Here is an 18,729-nt window from a genome sequence, read left to right as displayed (position 1 = left end):
AATATGGCCTGAAGATGAACTCGACAAAGTGTGCTTTTGGTGTATCGGCTAGTCAGTTTTTGGGATTTCTTGTTCATGAGAGAGGGATCGAGGTAACTCAGAGAAGTGTTAATGCAATTAAAAAGATTCAGCCTCCGGAGAACAAGACAGAGTTGCAAGAGATGATCGGCAAGATAAATTTTGTTAGAAGATTTATTTCTAATTTGTCTGGCAGGTTAGAGCCTTTTACACCATTGCTAAGATTGAAAGCCGATCAACAGTTTACTTGGGGGGGCAGAGCAACAGAAGGCTTTGGATAATATTAAGGAATATCTTAGCTCTCCTCCAGTTTTGATTCCTCCACAAAAAAGGAATACCTTTTAGATTATATGTATCGGCCGGTGAGAAGTCAATCGGCTCAGTCTTGATTCAGGAGCTTGAAGGAAAAGAAAGAGTTGTATTCTACTTAAGTCGTCGGCTCTTGGATGCAGAAACTAGATATTCTCCTGTGGAGAAGTTGTGCTATGCTTATATTTTTCATGTACAAGGTTAAGGCATTATCTATTGTCCAACGAATGCATCGTCATATGCAAGGCCGATGTCGTCAAGTACATGTTATCGGCTCCAATTTTGAAAGGAAGGGTTGGAAAGTGGATATTTTCTTTGACCGAGTTTGATCTTCGGTATGAGTCACCGAAGGTGATTAAAGGGCAAGCTATAGCCGATTTCATTGTTGATCATCGTGATGACTCAATCGGCTCGGTTGAAATTGTGCCATGGACTTTATTCTTTGATGAATCAGTATGCACTCATGGTTGTGGCATCGGCTTGGTTATAATTTCCCGTGGGGGGCAAGTTTTGAGTTTGCTTACACTATTAAACCATATGCAACTAATAATCAGGCTAAATATGAGGCAGTTCTTAAAGGGTTGCAATTACTCAAGGAAGTTGAAGCCGATGCTATTGAAATTATGGGGGATTCTTTACTGGTAATCAGTCAATTGGCGGGAGAATATGAGTGCAAGAATGATACATTGATGATTTATAATGAGAAGTGCCAAGAACTAATGAAAGAATTTCGGCTGGTTACTTTGAAGCATGTATCTCGTGAACAAAACATTGAAGCTAATGATTTGGCCCAAGGGGCATCGGGGTATAAGCCGATGATCAAAGATGTTAAGGTTGAAATTGCCTCGATAACAGCCGATGATTGGAGATATGATGTGCATCAATATCTGTAGAATCCATCTCAATCGGCTTCGTGGAAATTAAAATATAAAGCGTTGAAGTATACTTTATTGGATGATGAACTCTATTATCGTACGATTGATGGGGTGTTGCTTAAGTGTTTGAGTGCCGATCAGGCTAAGGTTGCAATCGGCGAAGTTCATGAAGGGATTTGTGGCACTCATCAATCGGCTCATAAGATGAAGTGGTTGCTTCGGCGTGCAGGGTATTTTTGGCGATAATGCTAGAAGATTGCTTCAGATATTACAAAGGGTGTCAAGATTGTCAGAAATTTGGAGCAATTCAAAGGGCACCGGCGTCGGCTATGAATCCTATCATTAAACCATGGCCATTTAGAGGTTGGGGAATTGATATGATCGGCATGATTAATCCACCATCGAGTAAAGGACATAAGTTTATATTGGTGGCGACCGATTATTTCACCAAGTGGGTAGAGGCGATTCCTTTGAAGAAGGTTGATTCTGGGGACGCTATACAATTTGTTCAAGAGCATATAATCTATTGATTTGGTATCCCTCAAACCATTACAATCGATCAAGGTTCAATTTTTGTGTCCGATGAGTTTGTTCAGTTTGCCGATAGCATGGGATTGAAATTGTTGAATTCTTTGCCGTACTATGCACAAGCTAATGGGCAAGCCGAGGCATCTAACAATAGCTTGATCAAATTGATTAAGAGAAAGATTTTTGATTATCCTCGGCAATGGCATATTCGGTTGGCCGAAGCATTGTGGTCTTATCGGATGGATCGATCCAAGTCCTGCCTTATAAGCTTGTTTATGGACATGAGGCTGTTTTGCCATGGGAGGTTAGAATCGGCTCAAGGAGAACGGAGTTGCAAAATGATTTAACAGCCGATGAGTATTATAACCTTATGGCTGATGAAAGGGAAGACTTGGTCCAATCCAGATTAAGGGCCCTTGCAAAGGTTACCAAGAATAAAGAACGAGTTGCTCGGCATTACAACAAGAAGGTAGTACCCAAAGATTTTTTGGAAGGTGAACTTGTATGGAAGTTGATTTTGCCAATTGGGACTCAGGATAGCAAATTCGGCAAGTTGTCGCCGAATTGGGAAGGACCATTCGAAATCCACAAAGTTGTATCTAAGGGAGCTTACATGTTGCAAGGATTCGATGGGGAGATTTATGGACGAGCACTAAATGGCAAGTATTTGAAGAAATATTACCCGAGTGTTTGGGTTAATGCATGATCGGCTGATGTTGCCGATACATGATAGCCGATGTGTTTACATCGCCTTGAGATGGCCGATATGGTTATATCGCCCTTAGTTGTTTTTATAATTTTATCAATGTTTTTGACATTGTAAAATTAGGGGGGTACATACATGAAAAATTGTAGATTTTTTAGCAAAATATAGAGTTCTATTGAATCAGTGTTAAAGTTATCAAGATAAGTTGGATAAAAGTCAGAGTTTCTTAGCCGATTACAAAAATTCCTATAGTCTATTACACAAAGTATTACTGCGACAAATAACGCTGGATAGCCGATACAGCCCGTTGCCTGATTTGATCTACTTCTTCAATGGCTTGAATGTCTTGGGCATCGGTTCCAGGAATGATCTTGAGAGACTTAGTCATGTCGGCCACATTCTTGATAGCCGATCTCAATCTGGATTTCTGCTCTTCAACGATACTTGGAAGATCGGCTAGCTTTCGTTTTTCAAGATCCAATTCAGCGTTGCACTCTTCAAGTTGAGCTAGTAAATTAATTTTGCGAGCCTCAAGCGGATCGATATTCGACTGAATCGGCTCAACAGAAAGTTGATCTAACTTAGCCTTCTCTTCATGCACAAGTTGCTGATTGGCTTGGATAGTGGCTTCGATGTTTTTCCGCTCTCGCCGATCGGCTATTCGTTGTTGGGCCTTCTCCAGCTTGAATTGGTGTTGCTCAAGGTACACACCTGGAGTAATGGTGTTTGCCAGATTGTCCGGAATTAAGGCTTGGATTTCAGCAAATCGTGCCCGGATCGAACCACAATCAACTACTAGATTATCCAATGAGGAGTCTAGCCGAAGGGATATATCTTCAAGTGTTTTCTTGACAACATCATCCAAGGGGGCTAGAGCCTTGCTCGTGGTTTCTTCTTCTGTCTCATCAAAGTAATCCTTGATATCAAAAGAGAACAGATCGGCTAAGGCCTGCAAAAGAAAATTTGAAGGCAATTAAGTGTCAGACAGATGCAGCCGATCTAAGATTTGGTGTTTGAAAGAGACTTACTGGGATAGCAGGAGCGGTTGGTTGTATTTCTTCCTCAACATGGTGACTTCCAACAGCCGATGGAGTTTGGTCACTTGATGATTGTTGTACGGGAGAAGGAGGAGGAGGAGGCAGTAAAAGAGACAAGTATTAGACAAAATCGGCCGAGATCAACTAATGAAAGAATTAAAAAACTTACTGGTGGAGCCGGTTTGAGAATTGTTGCTGCTGGTTTCTTTTTCACAGCAGTTTTCTTCTTCTGCAACTATAAAGTCCATGAGTAAACGGCCAAAAAGATAAGTGATTATAAAAGATCAAAGAGAGCTGCTTACTCTTGAAAAATGAGTTGGGGCAGAAGGAGTTGGAGGTGTCTGCTTGGGCGAAGCCGATGGTGTTCTTTCTGTATCGCTCACTTCGGCTGCAGCTTGATCAACATCGTCCTCAATGTCTTCTTCATCTAGAGCTTGTTCGATGGATGGATCTAAGGCAGGCAGATCATCAGTTGGCTTAGTTTTCCTTGACTTGGTTTTCTTCTTTGGAGCTTGAGCCAATGTGTCCACAGCCGATGACCTGGTTCTTCTCTTCTTTCCTGTATCAGCTGGTTCTCTAATAAGTCCTTGGAGAAGAGTTGAAGTCTTAGGGGCATTATAGCCAATGACAGGAGGAGATGGTCCATCTCCACTTGGAATTAGTCCCGGGGCATATTCAATATCCCTGCCACTATTGCTCTGATGAGGAGGAGAGAAATCTATCGTCTGCAAGTCAAAAAGAGAATTAGTCAAGTTATGAATCGGCTAAGCAATTATTCAGACAAAGTTAAATCAGGGCATACCTGGGGGATGACGTCTGGAAAGAGGTCTGTCATGTACATGGAAGCCGATTGATGGAATAGATGTAGTTTCCATTCACCCCACCACCTGTCGAAATTTTTGCTCCTGAACATTGCCTGCTCTATATTCTCAATGCTGCCTAGAGGGGGTCCTTGAAGATTGAGCAGCCGATCCATCATTAAGGTTGTTGAGATTTCCCCTCGGCACTGGATCTTATCGGCAAAGAATAAGCCGATTGAAAGTTGGCCCATTCCAAATTGTCTAGCTGAGCTCATTAGATGATTTCTTCCCTGATGAATGCCGACAGGAAGGATGCATGGACTGATTGCAGCTGAAAAGACTTCTCTGGACTTTTGGTATCTTTCATGGTTGATATCTTCAAATCTAAAGTCCGATGGATTTTCCAAAAATGATCAATCTTCATAGAGGAACCAGATTCGAGTTTCTTTAAGAAAGCCGTCATAAAAACTGCAAAACCAGTCTTTGAGTAGCTCAGCTGATAGTTTTGCTCCTACATCGGTTGATGTGGAAGCATACTCTCCATAAGATATACACCTACGATGGGTACGTTCTTCTCCATCATCATCTACGATCGGGTCCAGCCTCGGGAATTCGGCTTCCATTATAGATGGCTGATTGACAAACTTCATGACCTCTAGATTCAGCCAAGACTGTAATAACCACCATGGTCCACCTGTGCCGACTACCGAGCCGACGACTATCTTAGCTGATGCATTATTCAGCATTTGGTACAAATAGCTGAGGAGGATCTTGCCTAAGGGGAATTATCTTTTCGATTCCAAGGCCTCGGCTACAAACTGCCAGTTGGTTGTAGGGCCGCAGCTTGATCCACAGAAGAGAAATTTCTCCAGCCACATCAGCAGAAAGGCTACATGTTCTCGAGGGGTAACCGAGCCTTGACCCATATATGTTGCCACATAGCCTGACCAACCGCCTATGCTTTTGGTCCTGAAGTCATATTGATTCTTTGTGTTCAAACTCATGGGGTTAGCCGATGAGGTGACGTCCAAACCGGTGATCATGGTGATGTCTACTAGGGTTGGGGTCATCGGCCCTTGGTTGGACAAGAAGGCGTTAATGGTGTTGGACCAAAAATAAGAAGCGGCTGCCATTAAGGGCTCATCCTTAGCTGAGTTGGCTATGGTTAGGTCAAGTGCTTGGCCGATTCCGATTTTGTCCCAGTGAACTCTTTTGCTAGCCGACATGCGCTTGAACCATGTGATCCAACTTTCCTCGGGTGGAGTTTTCTCGAGAGATGGCCATGATTTGGAGGTGTTCCTCCAGTGACCTAGATCTGGGTTGGCTAATCTGAAAACGAAGCCTATTTGTTTCACCAATTTTGAACTCGGTAGGATCAAGGTTGCCGATTGGATCAAGAAAGTAATGATTTTCATGCGACAAGCTGGGAATTGCAACTAGGTTGGAGAGGTGCTGCAGATCCAAAAGAACCGAGAAGAAGAAACCAAGATGAGGAAAGGGGAAAATAATCTGATGTGAGAAAAGGAGATCTATCCGATGAGAACTCACCTCAGCATACTCGGCCGACGGCGCGGTAGACAGGCTAACGGAGGACGACATCACCGCGGGCGGAGATCTAGCCGGAGCAGGAATCGCTTGGGCATCGCTTCGTGCACCGAGGGGATCGCCGGAGAGAGAAGAGACGGAGTTTGCTTCAGCGGTGAAAACGGAGGAAACGGTGTGAGATTTCTCGGGGACAATGGTTAGTATTTAAAGTACTAGAATAACGGTTGGGAAACGGCAAAGTGCGAATTTCACTCGGAGTCGGTTTATGGCAAATCTAAAACATTACCAAATATTCCGGACATGGGGGGCATGTGTTAACGACCAAATTTGGTAATATTAGTATCGGAGAGATTGGATCGAAGCGGAATCAAAGATGAGGATCATCGCAAAAACAGAGTAAGAATCGGCTGGAGTCCGGATCGGCTACGATTGGGATCGGCTAAGTCTGAGTCAGACTGGGTTAAGTGATACAGCCGGTTCCGACAATGCGACTTGGTGTACGACATCGGGTTGAGTTAATATGCTTCAAGATGATTGCCATGCATGGATAGAGTTCTTAGAAGGCAATTGTATCTATTAATTAGGATATTTTATGTAATTTCCTTAGAGATATGTTTGGGCAAAGGTCTGCCGTAAAGACTTATGGTATCTTAGAGTTTATTAGAGATAAGAGTCGTGTCCAATATGGACATTGTTTGTAATTTTCGGGTGTAAATAGACCCCGAACCCCATGTAATCAATTAACACATACGTTCAATACAATCTCGGCGCATCGCCACCCTTTTTGCTTTAGTTTTATTTTGACGAATTCTTGCTTTCGGGTTGAGCTGCATCGGTTTTGATCTTCAACAAGAGGTAAAACTTGTTATGGCGGCTTGCGTTCTCGGGATTAGTGCTTCCATCTTTATGATACTCTAATCCTATTTATGCAATTCGTCGAGTTATCATATATCTTATATAATCTCTGACAATATCGCTATCTAACCTACAATCGGCTAACATCTACCAATAGAGGGCAGCCGATTAGGTTAAATATCGATGTTGGTTTAGATTATATACGATATCCACCATTCTATGAAACTTCCAATGGCCTGATAGTCTAGATATTGTCTTTATTTTCATACTTATAGCTGCATCAGTTGTTTGATCTTATGAGTCGTGATTAGAATCTCAATCTCTAGTCTGCTTCTTGGTTGCCGATTAGGGTAGTATCGGAGTTTCAGCCGATCTTACCTGATTTAACTATATTTGTTTTATATGCTTTACTGACATGTTAAATCTTCCCGTTATGTCAAGATCTTATTGCATTTAAGTATATTAGGCTTTTGTTTGGTATATTCTTCTTGCTTTAAATATCTTAACATAGAGTTGTATCGGAGTATTAGCCGATATATGCTAGATCTATCTGATCGGCTATGCTATGAATATATATAGTCTTGTTGTTAATATATATTTCGATCTAAGTGATTTATACTGTCTCGGCATGGCGACCGATCTATCCCAATCACTTGATTTAAGTATATATCGACGGAAGGATTATATATTTTTAATATCTACAGCCGATCGAGTAGATTTAGTTCTTTATTATTCACTTATAACTGCCGATCGATGTATATATGACATCGGCTCAAAGATAAATGATATGTCATCGGCACTTAGCCGATCGGCTATCGTTTATGGATTTAACCACAGTTTCTTTGTCTCTATTTCTTGTTGATTGCAGGATCAAATAAACCGGCACGCTAGCATACCCGAAGGCGAGTTTTGGACTGCACTAGAGTTAAGTAGATCTCCCAGGCCTCGTGTTTTTCATCAACAAAGACGTCCTCTAGCAAAAATATATTTTTGCTGGCGGTTGGCTTACGACGGCCGCCAGCAAAAATATTCCTTTGCTAGCGGTCTATAACCGCCTGCGAAGATCTTGATCTTCACTGGCCTTTGCTTTGTGGCGGCTCCAAATTCCGCCAGCGAAAACCCAAAATGGCCGCCACGAAAAATGGTTTTTGTAGTAGTGTCTTGTGCTTAGGTGAATCTGGAAGCCGCAAAGACCGTTGCAGAACCCATCCAAACTCCATCATGCTCACCCTTACCTTGGTACATTAGCTAGGAAAAGCTATACTACAAGCTCAGTCGTTGCCCACACTGACTTGTTGTAAGCACGGTAATTCTTCTAGGGTTTCTCACGAACCGGTCCTTAATTGCTATGGGTGCCGTCTATTAGAACCATTCACCCACAACCCACCATTAAGCATGTTTTAGTTCAATTAATTCCATGGAGGTACATAATCAATGTCCTCATAAATAACCAAGAACTAAAATATTAGTGAAATTCCCCATTAGTAAGCTAGTTAATCTAAGCATGGCTAAGAATTTCCTAAGCCAACATCTAATCATGTTATAACCCAAATTATCAATGATACAAGTAAACAAACTAGGTTGAGTACATAGGTAACCATCCCGCATGACTTTATAAAAATAATGCAATTTAAATAGAAAGCATGACATTTATAATATAGGTACAATATGTTCAATGAGGGATGCATGACTTGCTCCGGTGCCGCTGGAGCTTCTGCTACCACTTTCTAATAGACGGGAGCATCCAAACTGCCGGATTAGAATTGTCAAACAAAGCAAACAAGCACAGCAGGCTATAAGTCTACTGAAAAAGGAAACAAAACCATTTTTAAGTGATTCTAGTCATTTTTATTAAATTACTGAGGCATGAATGGACTTAAACGAAGCACGGATTTACTGTATTTCTACTCTAAATAGAAAAGACCTAAACGATTTATTGCGCAGTAAAGGCGGACGCTAACGTCAGCGAAGGGAGGGGATGGAGCCGACACGCGGGCCCCACCCATTGGTGACACAGCGCACGGTCCACCATGGACCGGGACCACAGCGGCGGTTCACTGCCGGTCCGCGGGGATAGGGGCATGGCTTGGGACGAGCTGACCCGGCAACGGCGGCACGTGAGCGACGGCGAGCGGCGGCAGCACGCACAAGCAGCAGCGGGGCGGCATGGAGAGGGAAGAGGAAAAGTGGAGGGCCTCACCTACGACGACGACGACTGGCGCGGAGAAGGTGGCGACGATAGCGACAAGGGGCGGACAGGCTCCGGAGCGAACTCGGGAAGAAGATGAGAGAGAGAGGAGGTTCGCGACGAGCGGCATTGCTGACCGAAGGTGGCAGAAATGGTGTGCTGACCAGCGAATGAGGGAAGGCAGGTTTTGGCAGCGGACGACGACGGGCGAATGACGGACAAGGTAGTCCTCGGCCTTGCGAATCCGACGGCGGTGGCGGTGCGGCCTGGAGTGGTTGCTAGCGACGGCTAGTGGCAGCTGGAGTGGTGGAAAAGGTGGTGGCGATGAGGGCAATGGCGCGTGTACGGTTTAGGGCACGGTAGCGAGCTACTGATGAGGGAAAAGGAGGAGGGGAGCACATGGGTCATTTATATAGTGGAGGGGAGCTCGGATATGGCCGCTAGGGGCAGATTTTGCGGCGGTGTGGAAGAGGAGAGAGAGATGCGGCGGCTGGATTCAAAAACTGAATCGCGCCAATTTTGGGGGAGGAAACGGCATACGTGCGGCGAGAGCGGGGGAGGTGGTTGGGAGTGGGGTGCGGGACATGCGTGGGATCGGGCGGATGAGGCGCGAGGCGGTGCGAGCGGCGGTGGTTACGGCGGATGCCACCGAAAGCTGGAGCAAGGGGACCGGCCCAACAGGTGGGCCCCACCTATTGGCGACCCCCAAGGGGAGAGAGAGGGGCGATGGCTGCTGGGCCGTGGCCACGTGCCGGCGCAGCTAAGTACCAGGGTGCGTACGCTGTTAGGGAAGAAAGTGGGCCGAAAACAGGCCACAGCCGAAAGGAGAGGAAAAAAGAGTTTAACGAATAATTTAATTCCGATAATTGATTTTAAATTATTAAAATTATTTTCTTTGCTATGAAAATTCCACTAAAAATCTTGTTAATGTATTTAAACATGGGGAACTGAAGAAAAATCCCAGCAGGTCATTTCCACTTATTAATTACATTTATTAATTATGGTTTAGCTCTAGGTTAATTCAAATTAATTCTTGGGACAATTTATTAATTGAATTCAGGCTAAAGAAAAGGGGAAACTTCAGGGTGTGACACCTACCTTCCAAGAGCATCTGCCAACAAGAGCTTTATAATTCCCATAGGCCATAGTCCACGAAAAATCAAATGAGAAAAACATTGAATATCATTGAACAAACCCACAACACTGGAACACTGGATCTCATTGAATCGCATTAGTACAGAAGAAATAAATCGCAAAATGTTTCAACCTACCAGCCACCGAAGTAGCTATATGTTTGGCTCCGAGATGGTATTATATTCCATTATATATATAGAAAAGCTACTTCTTTGGCTAGCTTGCATCATTGCCCCTTACTGGCATGCATCTGCGTCCTAGAAGAAGCGACGACCACCGTGCTAGGGCCGCAGCGGAGTTGGTGACAGATTGAACCTCCTGGGCTGATCAAGACACAGATCGAGGATCCTGGTTGATGGTGATGCAGATAGACACTTCCGTGTGCATCTTAATTATGCAGAGGTCAAAAGTGTGCTCAGCGCTTTTGTATCATCTTAGTGTAACTGGCTGAGTTCAATAAAAGCTTTCTTTTTCCTTAAAATAAGATCGACACTCCCGTAGGTGGTGGCAGAGGTGGAGATTGTTGGCTAAACTCAGGATCAAACTATACACGAATCCCTGGAAATCGACAATGCTTGACGATGAACAGTGGAAGAGAAGAACACATGTGAAAAGTTTTTGTGCCGCCAAAACTTGCATAGCTTTTCTGTATATTTCATCTCCTTTTATGGAAAGCGAAAACGAGATCATGCGATCGTGTAGATCGTGTCTCCGACTCTGTGCACTCCCACTTCCTCCATTTGCGCATGTGCCATCCCACACGGCGGAGAACATGAGCGTACGACTCGCTACCCAACACCTCATCGTGAACTTGCACGAATCCGGCTTTACAGGACGCGACTCGATCTGTAACAACCAAGCCACAAAAAAACAGAAATAGAACAGACTCTAACAAACACCTTGCATGCATCGAACAGTGCACGGTGTGAGAAGGAAGAAGCAGAGCTCCTGAAACAGAGCTCCATAGCGCCAGCTTATATCATCAAGTCTAACATTCTCCCCCTAAGCCTGGCGCCGTGAACTGACCTCGACGACGCCGATGTGAGCTCGCAATTCTTGAAAACGAACCCGCCCGAGTGCCTTGGTCAGGATGTCTGCAATCTGCCCATCGGTGCCAATGAACTCAACCTGAGCTCTCCCGTCCTCCATACACTCACGGATGAAGTGGTAGCGCGTGGTGATGTGTTTACTCCTGTCATGAAACACTGGATTTTTGCTGAGGGCGATCACCGATTTATTGTCGACGAGGAGCTTGAAGCTTTCTGGCTCCTCTTGCTTGATTTCTCCCAGCAGCAGCGCCAGCCAAATTCTGTGACACGCCGCCGTCGTCGCCGCTTTGTACTCCGCCTCACAAGACGAGAGCGCAACAACCTTTTGCTTGATGGACTGCCAACTGACTGGGTTGGCGCCCAGGAAGAAGACGACCCCGCTGGTGCTTTTGCGAGTGTCGACATCGCCCGCCATGTCTGCGTCACAGTATCCGACAAGCTCAGGTGGCGTCTCCATCCTTTTGTAGTAGCAGCCGAAATCAACCGTGCCGGCAACATAACGCAAGATGCGTTTCACCGCCGCGTCATGATCAGCGGTTGGAGCTTCCATGAAGCGGCTCACGTACCCAACAGAGAACGCAAGGTCCGGCCACGTGTGAACCAGATACCGCAGGCAGCCGACGATGCTGCGGTACTGGGTGGTGTCCACCGGCGCCGCCGTGCTCGCCTTGGTCAACTTGAGACGAGGCTCCATCGGCGTCGAGCAGGAATTACATCCCTGCATCTCAGCTCGCTCAAGTATGCGTTATGCATACGACTTCTGCGACAGCCGAATGCCGTCCGCCACCTGTTCGACCTCGATCCCCAAGTAGAACGAGAGGGGACCAAGATCGCTCATCTTAAACAGGGACATCATCTCCGCTTTGAAACGGTCGATCTCCATCGCCACGTTGCCGGTGATGATCAAGTCGTCGACGTACACGCCAATGATCGGTCGGATGCCGCCACTGCCCCGCCCATAGACCGCGTGCTCACAGTCATTTCGCCGGAAGCCCAGCGGCAGCAGGCTCGCGTCCAGCTTCGCGTCCGTCCAGGCGGTTGTCCAGGCGAAGCACTTGATGTTCGCGTCCGTCCACAACGAACCCAGGAGGTTGCTTGACGTAGACCTCCTCGATGAGCTCCCCATTGAGGAACACCGACTTGACGTCCATGTGGTGGACAGGCCAGCCTGCCTGCGCCGCCCGCGCGAGCAGCATTCTCACTGACTCCAGCCGTGCCACTGGAGCAAACACCTCGTCGAAGTCCACCCCCGGCTGCTGCACATATCCCTTCGCCACAAAACGAGCCTTGTGCTTGGTGATCATGCCGCGCGCGCCCTTCTTGATCTCATAGACCCATTTGAGTCCGATGGCGCGATGACCGGGTGGCAAGTCGACAAGGCACCAGGTCTTGTTGTCCTCGATGGAGGAAATCTCCTCCAGCATGGCACGCCGCCACTCTTGGTGACGCTTGGCCTCGCCGAAGGTGGCAGGTTCCTCCGCTGCCAGCAAGTGAAGCTCGCCGTCCGCCAAGTCCCTTGTTGCTAGACCTAGCATGTACGCCTCCCCCAGAATCCCATCGATGGAGCGGTATCGGGGAGGACAGTCGTCGGCGTCGGCGGCGAGGTTGTCGTGGCCGTCCTACGGCGGGCTGACGAATCTCGGCGACCTCGCATTGAGCGGCGAGGCCGTCGGTGACGGCGCGTCGTGCGCAGCCGCGCGATGTCTCAGTGTGGCCAGTGTCGGCGTGGATGACTCCGCACGTTCCGGCTCCTAGGTGACTATGTACTCAACAGAGAAGTCAGACGAGGGAGGGGAATGCATACCATCAGTTGCATCCCAATCCCAGCTGGCACCCTCATCGAACACCATGTCGCGCGTCACTTGCGACTTCGGGTCGAACACCTTGTAGGCTTTGGATCCCTCAACGTAGCCGAGGAAGACCATGGGCTTGCCACGGTCCTAGAGCTTGGTGACGTGCGGCCGAACATCCTTGACATATGCGAGACACCCGAACGTGCGCAGGTGCCCGACGGCCGGCTTCCGCCCAAAACAAGCTTCATACGGAGTCTTGTTGTCCAGGCATTTGGTCGGCGCACGATTGAGCAAGAACACAGCCGTATTGACTGCCTCCCCCCAATAGCACGCCGGCACTGACTTGGCCTTGAGAAGACTCCGCACCATCACCAGAATCGTCTGGTTGCGGCGCTCGACTACCCCGTTTTGCTGGGGGGGAATACGGCGCGGTGAGCTGTCGCTTGACGTTGCTTTCGGCGCAGTGCGCAGCGAACTCGGCGGAGGTGAAGTCGCCCCCATTGTCGGTGCGAAGGAGCTTGAGACGGCAGCCAGACTCAGCTTCGCTGCGGGCTTGGAAGCGTTTGATCACCGCTGCCGCCTCCCCCTTGTTCTAAAGCAGTGCGAGCCACATGTAGCGGCTCGCGTCGTCGACCAGCAGCAGAAAGTGTTTCTTGCCGCCGGGCGTCACCGGCGAAATGGGACCACAGAGGTCACCATGGACCAGCTCCAAACGATCCTCCGCATGGAATAGGGACCGCCCGGGAAACGGTGAGCGTCGTTGCTTGGTGATAACGCAGCAGTCACACAGTTGCTCAACTTGATCAATTTGGGGAAGACCACGAACCATGTCCTATCGAGCGAGTCGCCGGAGCGCGTCAAAGTGTAGGTGGCCGAGGCGAGCATGCCACAGCCACGCGGCCTCCTGCGTGCATGCTGAAAGGCACATAGGCCGAGCGACGGTGATCTTAATCAGGTACAGCCGATTGCGCGTACGCCGCACGCGAGCGAGGAGCTGTCACGTGGTGTCGCGGATCGTGCAGACGCCATGAAAGATGCGGACGTCGCAGCCATTTTCATCCAGCTGCCCAAGACTGACGAGGTTCGTGTTGAGCTTGGGGATGTTGAACACCCCTGTGAGTACGCGGTGTTCACCGTTCCTGCACTCGAAGATAATTTTACCTTGGCCTTCAATGGCGACCACGGGGTCGTTGCTGAAACGGACTTTGCCGCGCACAGCAGTGTCGAGCTCGGCGAAGACATCACGCACGCCGGTCATGTGATTGGTGGCGCCGGTGTCGAGGTGCCACACACCGGCGTCGACGTGTTCCTCGCGATGCAGATGCGTGAACACCTTGGGTTCATCAAGGTCGAGCAACTTCGCTGGACGCGGGTTCGGTGTCGGCGGTGGCGCCAACTCAATGGCATGAGCCATCAGCAACGCTGGCTCGTCATCCTCCTCTTCACCTCGGGCGACATGCGCCGCGACTTGTTTCTTGAGCTGGCGACAGTCTTTTGCCCAGTGACCGAGACGGCCACAGTTCTTGCACTTGTCACGCCCTTGATCGCGCGTGTCGCGCGCCCCACGCTCGCCATCCGCAGCGGCCTCGGATTTCTTCCGGCCACCGCGGCGGCATCGGTTGTTGCCCGCCTTCTTGCCCGACGATCCCTTGCCGGACTGCCGTTCCTTGGCGCGAGCGGCCCACTGTTCTTCAGTGAGATACGGTTTGCCACCCTCATCACCGGACTTCTTCTTGGGATGGCGCTCCTTGGCATTCCTAAAACGCCTCGTCAGCTCCTCGAGCGACAGGGTATCAAGGTCAAGCAAAGTCTCAATGGACAAAGCAATCTGCTCAAGATGATCAGGAACAACGTGAAGAAATTTTTGACAAACCTTTGATTCCTCTAGCTGGATCCCAAGTACCGCAAGATTGTTGACGAGCCCACTCATCCTGATGGAGAACTCCTCCACGGACTCCCCTTCCTTGAACTCGATCGCGTCGAACTGCTTGCGCAGCTCCTGCGCTTTGGACTTGCGGACGCGATCGACGCCGACGCACATCATCTTGATGGCATCCCAGGCGTCTTTTGCTCTCTCCTTGACAGCGAGCACCGGCAGCAGATCAGCGGGGACCGCCTTGAGGACGGCCTCCAACGCCATCCTGTCCTCCTGGAAGTCGACGTCACCCGTCTCGACAGCTTCCCAGAGGCCACGCGCCTGGAGCATCACCCTCATCAAGAGGGACCAATCGCTGTAGTTCGTCTTCGTGAGGATCGGATAGTTGGCTGAGCCCCCCACCTCCTTGACCACACGCCTAAGCGGAACCATGTCCCATGCGTCGCCAGGCCTACGGCGACCACGGCGCGGAGGAGGCGAGCGGGATTGATGATGCGGCGAACACGAGACGCGCAGCGTCGGAGCCAACATGGCTCTGATACCAGATGTTGGCTAAACTCAGGATCAAACTACACACGAATCCCTGGAAATCGACAATGCTTGATGATGAACAGTGGAAGAGAAGAACACACGCGAGAAGTTTTTGTGCCGCCAAAACTTGCACAGCTTTTCTGTATATTTCATCTCCTTTTATGGAAAGCGAAAATGAGATCATGCGATCGTGTAGATCGTGTCTCCGACTCTGTGCACTCCCACTTCCTCCATTTGCGCATGTGCCATCCCACACGGCGGAGAACATGAGCGTACGACTAGCTACACAACGCCTCATCGTGAACTTGCACGAATCCGGCTTTACAGGACGCGACTCGATCTATAACAACCAAGCCAAAAAAAAGGGAAATAGAACAGACTCTAACAAACACCTTGCATGCATTGAACAGTGCACGATGTGAGAAGGAAGAAGCAGAGCTCCTGAAACAGAGCTCATAGCACTAGCTTATATCATCAAGTCTAACAGAGATCAAGACAGATCTGCGGAGATAGAGACCGTGGTGGTGGTGAAGGCAGTCGGGAGAGGAGAGGAGGAAGGATGCGGTAGGGACAGTCGCAGCGAGAATGGTCATGGCGAGGCGGGGAAGAGAGATGGCCGAGCAAAGCTAGCATGATTGAACGAGCTGGAGGAGGGCAGCCTAGCCCGACATTTCTTGGAAAAAAAGTGTGGCTTCTTTGAGACCACACTCCTAATTTCCGTTGGAGTGGCCCAAATACAAGGAGAAGGATTTTAATCACCCAAGAGTGAACGTACACCTGTTCATCCATGCCAACTAAATAGTTAAAAAATTGTTAAGATAGATTAATATGTAATGCATCACTTTACAAATATGCAAGTTTAAATTTGACCTCTATAAGTTATAACAAAAATAATAAATAAAACTCTAATTATTATACGTCTATTTACAGTCAAATTTATTATTTTTATTTTGTTACAATTTATAGAAGCCAAATTTATACTAGCATGTTTATAGAGTATCACATATTAATCATCATGTCATTTGTTTAAAAAGATATTATAATCATTTAGTAGATGTAAAATAAACAATTGGGCGTTCACCCGTAGCTTAAAAAGTTTCCCCAAATACAACGGTAACTTTAGTGTGTTTTAGTCCATGTATCGAAGCAGCTTTTCTGGGTTCCAATGGTAAAAATATTAATTTACACTTAATTGACCATAAAAAAGTTCAGATTTCCATGCACGCCCTAAATTCCGGGGAACCAGATCCTCTGACGTAAACAGCTTCCTAATGTGGTCACTGATAGGTGGGCCCACGAGCAGTGAGGCCCACATCTGAGTGAGCACGTCCCTCTTACTTCACGCCAGAGCTAGGATCCCAATCCAAATTCTGGTCACAACCGTCTTGCCACCGCTGCCATGACTTATCGTAAGATCAAGTACCGTACGTTTCTCTCGGCCGAGCCCACTAGCTTGAATCAAGCTAAGGTGACTGCTAAATAGTGAATAATCAGTCGTCCACCAAATCTGGCTAAATGTAAATAAATTATTTTACCATATATAATTTCATTTGGGAGAGAAAAATATGCAAATAGTACAAGCATCCCTGCTGATGCCCGATAATCAAGTAGAAATTACACTCCTGTGCTGAGCAGGATCATCATGTTCGGCATGATCAAACATGCTAACGTCCATCAATTGCAGATCATATTCATCAGTTCTTCGCCGGAGGGCTTGGGTTGTGGTACTCAGGTGCAGGCTGCGGCTTCGGCTCTGGCTTGGGCTCCGGTTTCGGCTCAGGCTTGGGCGGCACGGGCTTCTTGTGGAAGTGATCGAAGAAGTGCTTCTCCTTCTTGTGGATGTGGTCGAGGAATGGGTGCTCCGGCTCAGGCTTCGGCTTGGGTGGCTCCGGCTTCGGCTCTGGCTTGGGTGGCACCGGCTCCTTGTGGAAGTGGTCTATGATGTTCTTTTTAATGGGACCGCAGATGGTCGTCGATGCGCACAACGCTGATGGGTAGTGGGTCTTGCCGGCGACGGCGATGAAGGTGCCCTCCGACATTGGCACGATCTTGGATGGCTCCTGGCCGGGGCATGGCTCGTTGGTGGCACTGTGGAGCTGAGCGATGCAGTCGGAGCTGTGGAGGTCGGCGTCAAGGGGGACGCTGAAGGCACCGGTACCGTCGAGTTTTCCAGTGGCCTTGCTCTCGTACTCGCCTTTGCCGTTTTTGCACTTGATCGCCACCTGGAGGTCTGAATAAAAGAATTCCAAATAATATTGTCAATCACTTGTAATCAGCTAAATCTTTCTGATCCCGATGATGTATATATAGCTGATCAGCCCTGTGAATTCCAAATAAATTGTTACGTACTCTTGAAAGCATCCTCAGCTTTCATGTTCTTCCTGGTGCAGTCGGCGCACTTGGCCGTGCCGACGACCACCGACGCCGCCTCTCCACCGACGGCGACCGCCATCAAGACGGCACAAACGCCGACGAGAACTAGTCCTCGAGGAGCACCTGCCATTGCTGAGCTAACCCTAGCTTAGCTCTATGTAGCTATTGCTGATGTGTAGAGATGGATGAAGTGAAAGGTGAGGCAACGCGTGGTTTATATAGGCGATCAATACACACAGCTTGCATTGTTGATCAATCCAACTATGATCTACCAGCTATGAGCAAATTAAAAAGGCCAAGTTGGCGCCGTATTTGTAGATCGGCGAATTGATGCCGTCCAAACTGAATGATCTGATCACTCAGTAGTAAATCTGTGAAAGGATATGGTATAACTTAATACAATAAATCTGGACATGACGATGTTCAGATTCATTATACTAGACTATATAACATCTTATATTTTAAGTTGGTTTGTCTTGAGACGAAAATAATATACATTACATGATAATAACGGCCTATCCATTAATGGCTGGCATACGTAGGATCCACGCACCGCTTTATGCATGCATGACAGAAAGAATCATCGTTACAAGTACAATAATCGAACTGGTCCTTATGTAAACTACGGGTGAGAATTTATAACTTTGTGCAATGTGTACTGAGAGATGATTAATTGAATAGAAGTACCACATAACTACAGTGAGTAGTACATGTTATATCTGAAGTACTTTGCTAATGTCCTGCATATTTTTATGGTCGGCGCCGGCTATTTTGGTTTTACCCAGCATTTTTTGCCATTTTTTTTGGTTCCGGTACGAATCGGACTTTTGTTTCGCTGTTTTTCTTTCATGTTTTTTTATGGGCGTTTTCTTTTTCCGCGTGATTTACAGATTTTGAGGAGTAGAGATTAAAACCGAAACAAGAAATTAAAACCGACTCAAGCACGGATGACTTACCAAAATACCAGCAAAAATGTCTTCAATTTTTATGATAGTAGAGATTATAACTATATTTTCAACAATCCAAAAAATTGATAGGTCTTTTTGGTAGTTGCCTTTGCTGCATCACTCTAACCTCATGCAATTGATGGTTTAAATTATAAGAGATAGAAG

General features: G+C 47.5%; 2 protein-coding genes across 2 annotated transcripts; both read right to left on the bottom strand.

The window, feature by feature from the left end:
- Positions 1-10,997: 10,997 nt before the first annotated feature.
- On the bottom strand, positions 10,998-11,738 carry LOC127752658 (secreted RxLR effector protein 161-like). Its single transcript, XM_052278064.1, has one exon. The coding sequence runs from the start codon at positions 11,736-11,738 to the stop codon at positions 10,998-11,000; it is 741 nt and encodes a 246-aa protein (XP_052134024.1).
- Positions 11,739-16,762: 5,024 nt separating this feature from the next.
- LOC127753428 (proline-rich protein 4-like) lies at positions 16,763-17,808 on the bottom strand. The gene is made up of 2 exons (XM_052278914.1): positions 17,594-17,808; positions 16,763-17,474 (listed from the first exon to the last, which is right to left on the bottom strand). Exons 1-2 carry the CDS (start codon positions 17,745-17,747, stop codon positions 16,939-16,941), a joined length of 690 nt encoding a protein of 229 aa, XP_052134874.1. The 5' UTR covers positions 17,748-17,808; the 3' UTR covers positions 16,763-16,938.
- Positions 17,809-18,729: the final 921 nt, after the last annotated feature.

Source organism: Oryza glaberrima, chromosome 10 (assembly GCF_000147395.1).
Source record: "Oryza glaberrima chromosome 10, OglaRS2, whole genome shotgun sequence".
NCBI classification, from domain to species: Eukaryota; Viridiplantae; Streptophyta; class Magnoliopsida; order Poales; family Poaceae; genus Oryza; species Oryza glaberrima.
The sequence above is the reverse complement of the archived record's forward strand: the minus strand, read 5'-3'. Positions and strand labels throughout refer to the sequence as shown.